This window comes from Cydia pomonella, chromosome 23 (assembly GCF_033807575.1).
Source record: "Cydia pomonella isolate Wapato2018A chromosome 23, ilCydPomo1, whole genome shotgun sequence".
Lineage (NCBI taxonomy): Eukaryota > Metazoa > Arthropoda > Insecta > Lepidoptera > Tortricidae > Cydia > Cydia pomonella.
The window spans coordinates 10900125-10907140 of NC_084725.1; the positions used below are offsets into that span (position 1 = coordinate 10900125).

At 38.8% G+C, this 7016-nt stretch overlaps 2 protein-coding genes across 2 annotated transcripts; one reads left to right on the top strand and one right to left on the bottom strand.

The window, feature by feature from the left end:
* The first annotated feature begins 2720 nt into the window (after nt 1-2720).
* LOC133530630 (bromodomain-containing protein 4-like) lies at nt 2721-5377 on the top strand. Its single transcript, XM_061868638.1, has 3 exons — nt 2721-3202; nt 3357-3509; nt 4330-5377. The coding sequence occupies exons 1-3, from the start codon at nt 2960-2962 to the stop codon at nt 5212-5214; spliced, it is 1281 nt and encodes a 426-aa protein (XP_061724622.1). The 5' UTR covers nt 2721-2959; the 3' UTR covers nt 5215-5377.
* LOC133530629 (uncharacterized) lies at nt 3225-6118 on the bottom strand. The gene is made up of 2 exons (XM_061868637.1): nt 5406-6118; nt 3225-4333 (listed from the first exon to the last, which is right to left on the bottom strand). The coding sequence occupies exons 1-2, from the start codon at nt 5946-5948 to the stop codon at nt 3518-3520; spliced, it is 1359 nt and encodes a 452-aa protein (XP_061724621.1). The 5' UTR covers nt 5949-6118; the 3' UTR covers nt 3225-3517.
* Between the last annotated feature and the right edge of the window lie 898 nt (nt 6119-7016).

Genomic DNA, 7016 nt, shown 5'->3' on the forward strand with positions numbered 1-7016 from the left:
CAACAACATTTCGACCCATAGGTTTCTTGACAACATCGAAAGTATCGTTTTTGATTAAACTTTGAACTTCTGAAATTATTGCGTCTTTCCATCCTTTTCGTTCGTTACCGGATAAGGCCTCCTTTAGAGTTATTTCGGCGACTCCAACGAAATCCATACAGTCTGCATACTCTCCAGTCGACTCAACGCCTTCTTCCGTGGAAACCTGTGGCTCTACATCAACCATGTTGTATATCTTGCGTGGACGCCCAACATGACCTCGCTCCAGTCGTGGTCGCCCTGGACCTCTCTTTACTATCCTCCCCCCATCAACATGAACATCGTCTTGATGATGATCGTGTTGAGATGGTTCCATGACAATATATGGATCGTCTGTCATTTGGCGGGCTTCAACGGGATCATCATCTCCTCCTTCAGGTTCTGAATCACGACTATTCGATGACTCGATGCACTCATCCTCGTGATTGGAGTTATGTATTACCGGATTATCACTAGTTTGAGTCGGATGGAACTCTACATCTACCGATACAGGTTGATTTTGAACATTTATCGAGTGTGTACCTTAGATCCAAATTTGTGTAAGTAGTCTAACTTGACAGGTCGTTCAAACCATTTCTCAAAAGGTATCTCACCTTCAAGACTTCTGGTCGGACAACGATTTCTTACATGGCAAGCTGTTGCTACAGCATCTGCCCAGAAACCCGGAGAAAGTCCTGATGAAATCAGCATACATCTCGCCATTTCTAACAAGGTCCTGTTTTTTCTTTCCGCAACCGAGTTCTGCTGGGGTACTCCAGGAATTGTCAATCTTCTTGCTATTCCTTCTTTCTTCAGGAACTCGTCGAAATCCGGATTACAGTATTCGCCTCCGTTATCTGTATGGAGATAAGTTATTTTACGGCTGAATAGATTCTCTACGTGATTTTTATATACCTTGAATGTAGTGAAGACTTCACTTTTCTTACTAAGAAAATATACTTCACACCATCTCGTATGATCGTCGATAAAGGTTACGAAATATTTCGCTCCATTTATTGACGTATGCCGCATGGGTCCTACGAGGTCAGAATGTATGATTCTCAACTTTTCATCGCATGGCCCACTCGATCTAGAAAAAGGCAACCTACTCATTTTTCCTTTCGCACAAATATTACAATCGTACAACTCGGCTACATCTGTCATCTTTAAGTTCATGCCAGATTTGTTTAAGACTCGGACAAGATCTTCCGCATTTAAGTGACCTAAATACTCATGCCACGACCATACGTCAACCTTTCGCTCAGAAATCGCTGACACTCCATCACAATGTTCCTCGACGTAATATAGATTACCTTTACGATTCGCGACAAGTTTAGTGTTACCATAGCTATCTTGAACACTAGCTATGTTTTTCTTGAACGTAACGCTATACCCTTGATCAGTAATTTTAGCTACTGAAATTAGGTTACATCGCAAATCAGGAACAAATAGAGTATTTGGCAGTTGCACTTCAGTTTTAAAACCATTATTACATGAAGAAAATCTTACTGTCCCCTTACCTTGTACGTTTGTGCTCGCATTTGTCGCTAAATTTAGCTTACCGGGCAACGGTAGTAATGTAGTACCAAATTTATCTGTATCGTTGCACAAATGTGACGTACACCCACTGTCAACGATCCAATTTCCATTCTCGTTGCAATCAGCATTAACATCTGAAACACAATTGAATGTTACAAAATTGGAATCAACATCTGGTAATTCATTTAAGTTCGACACATACTTTGCACTATCATTACGTTGTACTTTCATCTTCTGTGTACACTCAGAGGCTTTATGTCCATGCTGGTGACATTTATAACATTTATACTTAAATTTCGAATTAGCCTGCTCAGGGGCATCATATGCGTGTTGACGATGCTCTATTTGTTTCTTAGGCTTAGAAGATCTCTTTCCTTTTACAAGAAGTGCCTTATCTACACTTTCTTTATCATTTCTGGAATGTTCCTCTTCTAATATCTTAATTTTCAATGCGTCTGGTTTTGGCAATGCATCTCGAGATTCTATGGCACATCTAAAATTGTCAAAACTGGACGGCAAACTATACAGCAGCATTATAGAGATCAAATCATCATGCATTTCAATATCCATGTCCGCTAATTGGCTTACTACATCGAAAAATCGCATGACATGTTCTCTTAAGTCACCACCTTCATCCAATTTACGCAGTAACAACTCTTTTAATAGCGTAGCCTTTCTCGCAGGTCCCTTGGAAGCATGAATGTTCTGTAACTTTAACCATACGTCACGCGATGTCTTACAACCTCTCAAATGTCGTAATTCGCTCGGGGTTATGGATAAAATTAGGTCAGACTTAGCTTTAGAATCGCCAATTTCCCATTTTACTGCTTCGGCTACCTCAGCTGGTTTCTTGATACTCCCATTAACGTATCCCCAGGCGTCGTTTTTTATTAACACTGCTTCAACTTGGATCTTCCATGTTTCATAATTACTCTCGTTGAGTTGATCAATTTTTACAGCACTACTCATTTCCGCTGAAAATTTCTTTCTTTTACCGTTAACACTATTCTTGAATCGTGCGTAGGCTACATAACCACTGTGGGGAAGAAACCTATCACTATTTAGCAGAGATCTATAGCACAGTTAAACCAAGAAAGTGTATACTAGAAATTTATTCAGTGTTTACATGAGAACTGTTATTGACCGACTGACATACATAAAAGTATTAATAGACGATCGAATATGGTGCGCTCCGTACCGCGAACTTGGTCTGCTCGGAACAATATTCGATGGTGTGTACAGCGGTCCGCCGGACAATATTATTATTATTGACGGTGCGGTGGTTCGATGATTCTCCCAAAGGATATGGTGCGGTCCGCACCAAATTCGCTCGTGTAGACGGGCCACCGCACCGTTCCGAGCGTTAGTCGCGGATCTACAACCGAGCGAGACACACGTCACAATGTCGTCTGAATCCGTAAATATAGCTGAAAAACAATTAATAGTGGAAGTGTTAGAACTTTACAAAGGTTTTCCGTGTTTGTGGGATTCAAGTCACGAACTTTACTGCAACAAAGATGCCCGCAGTCAAGCGTTACAAATAATTTTAGATAAATGGAAAACGGGTTACCCGCAGGCTACTACAGAGGAAGTTAAAAAAAAACTGGAACACCTTAGAGCTGCGTATAGACGTGAACGAAAGAAGGTAGGTAAATTACAAGTAAATATCACTCTTTAAAATCAGTATTTTATTTGTAATTAACATTGTTTTTCTAAATTTAATGGACTAATCCACTTTCTTACATATTTGTAATTCCTTTATTTTTATGAACGGTAGTACAGTGTATAACTATTTGTAGGTGGAATCCAGCAAATCAACTGGAGCTGGGTTGGGAGACGTGTACACGCCGTCCCTGTGGTACTATCCATATTTGACATTTCTTCATGAGAAGACTATGCCGGTATCCCAGGGAATCGATAATATACAAGGAACTCCAGATTCAGATAGCGAGGTGGGTAGTTAAATATTTAGCACATTAATCATTCTTTCTTGAAAATCAACACGGCCTTGATTGTTAAAATATTCTGTGAATATCTGTCTCGCCGCATTACCTTCTGCAGTACGCTGTCTATCTGTTCTATTGAGATTTACTGAGATATTATTATTCCGCCAATCTCCTGGACGGAAAGTATTGTTTGTAGTATCTTCCCGATCGACACAATTCCCTGTGACGTAGTTTGTAGACTTTTTTCTTAGAAAGTTGTGTAGTAAACATGAAGCCATTACTATTATTGGTACTTTTTTAACATTCATTGTGATGGGTTTTTTGAATACCCTAAAGCGTTCAGCTAATATACCGAATGTGTTTTCTACAATTCTCCTAGCTCTGGAAAGTCTATAGTTGTATATTCTTTTGTCATGTGTCAAGTTTTTCTGTGGGTAGGGCTTTAGAAGATTTTCATTCATGGCAAATGCACTGTCTGCAACTAAACAATATGGAGCAACTATATCAGATGACGGCAACACAGATGGTCGTGGTAAATTCAGTTGATCAGACAACATTTTATCATGAAATGATGTGTGATTAAATACTCCACCATCAGAAATACTTCCATTGGTACCTGCATTTACGTAAATAAATTCGTAATTGGCATTAACAATGCCAAGCAAAACTATGCTAAAAGTTCCCTTGTAATTGTAATACGTTGAACCGGAGTTTGGTGGCTTTTCGATAAGAATATGTTTCCCGTCCATTGCACCTAAACAATGATTGAACTGCCATTTTTGTTCAAAGTCTTTTGCTATTTGTAGCCATTCACTTTCTGTTTCAGGAACCTGTAACAAAAAAGGTAAAGAGTTCAACCAAGCGGCAAAATGAACTGTACAAGAAACAAGAAGAACTGATTCAGTCTGCGGCAGAATTAATCAAAGACAGCAACTCGCAGGACACCTCAGCCGATGCCTTTGGACGCTCAGTGAGCTTTCAGTTGAAAGAATTACCAAAAGTTCAAAGATGCATAGCCGAAAAAATAATTGGAGAACTACTGTTCTACGCTAAATTAGGAGAGCTTACTTTAGATACTTCCATAAACTTTAAAAAAAACATACATACTGCCACACAATACTCCTACTACACCCACCCTTATAGAAGCCATATTTATCCGCATCATGCATTCCCGTCCTCAACGTCTCCTCAATATTCACAAACATCACAGTCACCTAAATATTCACACACATCATCTGAACAATCGCAACCATCACAGTCTCCTCAACATTCAATAAACTTAAATAAAAACTTACATACTGGCACACAATCCTCATACCACACTCACCCATATAGAAACCATTTATATCAGCAACATTCATTACCGTCCTCACCATCTCCTCAATATATACAACAACCATCCCCGTCTCCTCAATATTCACAACCATCACCGTCCCCTCAATACATACAACAACCATCCCCGTCTCCTCAGTATTCACAACCATCACCGGCACCGTCCCCTCAACAATCGACACCCTCTCTACCACAAACACCGGCAGATTCGATTACTCTTCATTCAGCAGACACACATTTGAGTCAAGTTTTATTACCAGCTGACACTCTACTTGAGTTGACCCCAAGTGGGGAAACACAACATAATGAGCCAGACACTAGAGGAAGTGTAATATGGATGTTTTTAGGGGCACAGGAAAACAACTTCAAGAATTCTTGATTTTTAAAAAATAATTACCTATGTAAATGTGTACACACATATGTGGCATTATCTATGAAAAGGGACCTAGATTATGAATACACTAATAACTCAATACCGACAACAAGGTCCCTACTCGTGGATAATGCCACATATTTTGATTTTAAATAAAAAATAGTATGAATTTTGACTTATTATTTATAAATACGTACCTTCATATAGTTTTTAAGCACTTTACATATTGCGTGACAGGTCTCTGGTATTATCTCAGACAACAGTTGCGATGATATACTTGTACCAAATTTGAGTTCGCTGAATTCTCTCCCTGACGCGAGATATTTTAAGGTTGCTAGCAATCTCTCTTCAGCTGTCACAGCTTTTCTCATGACTGTATCGGTTTTAGTTATATATGGTTTCACAAGTTCAAGCAATTCACTAAATGAATCGGAACTCATTCGGAGATATATACGAAAATCGTCATCATCAAGGTCTCTCACAAGTCGCACATGACTGTATGACTCTCGGTTTTTTAAATAGAATTTTGCCCATTGTTTTCTTTTTTTCCTCTGCTTTTTGATAGGTGTAATAGCTACGACGGATGCCACAACTAACGCGATTTTAGTTTGTTTGGATAAAGTCGGAGGCATGTCGACCTCACCGTTCCGTAGCACGAAAAGCACTGGACGGTGTTTGTACGGGTGCGGTGGTGTGGCGTGTAGAGCGCACCGCACCGGTCCGTCGGTTCGACGCACCATATTCGAACGTCTATTAATACTTTTAAAGTAAACAAACAATTCATAGAACCGTTGCTACACAAATACAAATTTGACAGGGTTCCGTCTACTGCCAGTACTGTGGCCCCTTAAAATAGGCGTAACCAGATTCTACAAATATCACATTAACATAATATTTCAATAGTTAATTGGCTCAAAATTGGCATATTATTCGGAAATATACACGGTGGAACACGAGGAACCCGAAAAATTTTAATGACGCATTTCTAAGGCCTAATGAAGGAAATATTTTATGAGTTTAAGTAAATTTCTTTTTTTTTTTATGTGTTTGTATTTGTACATAACAAGTAAATGTTTTTAGTAAAGCTGGTACTTAAATATATTTTTTTTAGTTTTTCATAAAACCTAGTTTTTGCAAAGTATTACTTGTCACTTTTTGTCATCTCTCACTACGGATGTTTAGACTGTGCCCCATAATGGCATCTTCGCCATCATAAATGCATTTTGCACTAAGTAATAATAAGATTTTTTTTTAATTGGTATTAACCCATTGGTTGCAGGCGTACATAGGCTACGGATACTGCTTACCATCAGGCGGGCCGTATGCTTGTTTGCCACCGACGTAGTATAAAAAAGTATAAAAATAACTCTGAAATCAGACGAATACTAAGTAAAAGTTTATATGACATTTTAGCCTCTAAATTTGATAAGGAACACTATTAAAATCTTTCGGGTTCCTCGTGTTACACCTTGTATAAGATACAAGGTAAAGGTAGGTAATATATAACTATATAATTTTGTTTTTCACAATGCTCAGCGAAAAGTAATCAGTCTCGGATGAAAATTCAGGGTGTATAATGTGTTTAAGTTCGCCACATGTGTTCACAACGATTATTAATAGAGTGTATAAGTAGGTGATATTATAGCCAAATTTCTGACTGTCAAGGTAAACCTCGACCTGAATATATCCCCCTAAACGAGGGTGGCAAATAGTCAACCCTGGGATGTTGTTGGAAACGCTTATCTAGCCAACGAGTCGAACCTGATGCTATAATGCAAACTGTTCAGATCTTCGCTAAATCGATAAGA

Coding starts and splice junctions, on each gene's coding strand:
- LOC133530630 (XM_061868638.1), top strand. CDS start 2,960: ATGTCGTCTGAATCCGTAAATATAGCTGAAAAACAATTAATAGTGGAA. Junction 3,203..3,356: donor ATAGACGTGAACGAAAGAAG/GTAGGTAAATTA, acceptor AACTATTTGTAG/GTGGAATCCAGCAAATCAAC. Junction 3,510..4,329: donor CTCCAGATTCAGATAGCGAG/GTGGGTAGTTAA, acceptor TTTCTGTTTCAG/GAACCTGTAACAAAAAAGGT.
- LOC133530629 (XM_061868637.1), bottom strand. CDS start 5,948: ATGGTGCGTCGAACCGACGGACCGGTGCGGTGCGCTCTACACGCCACA. Junction 4,334..5,405: donor TGCTTAAAAACTATATGAAG/GTACGTATTTAT, acceptor TTTTTGTTACAG/GTTCCTGAAACAGAAAGTGA.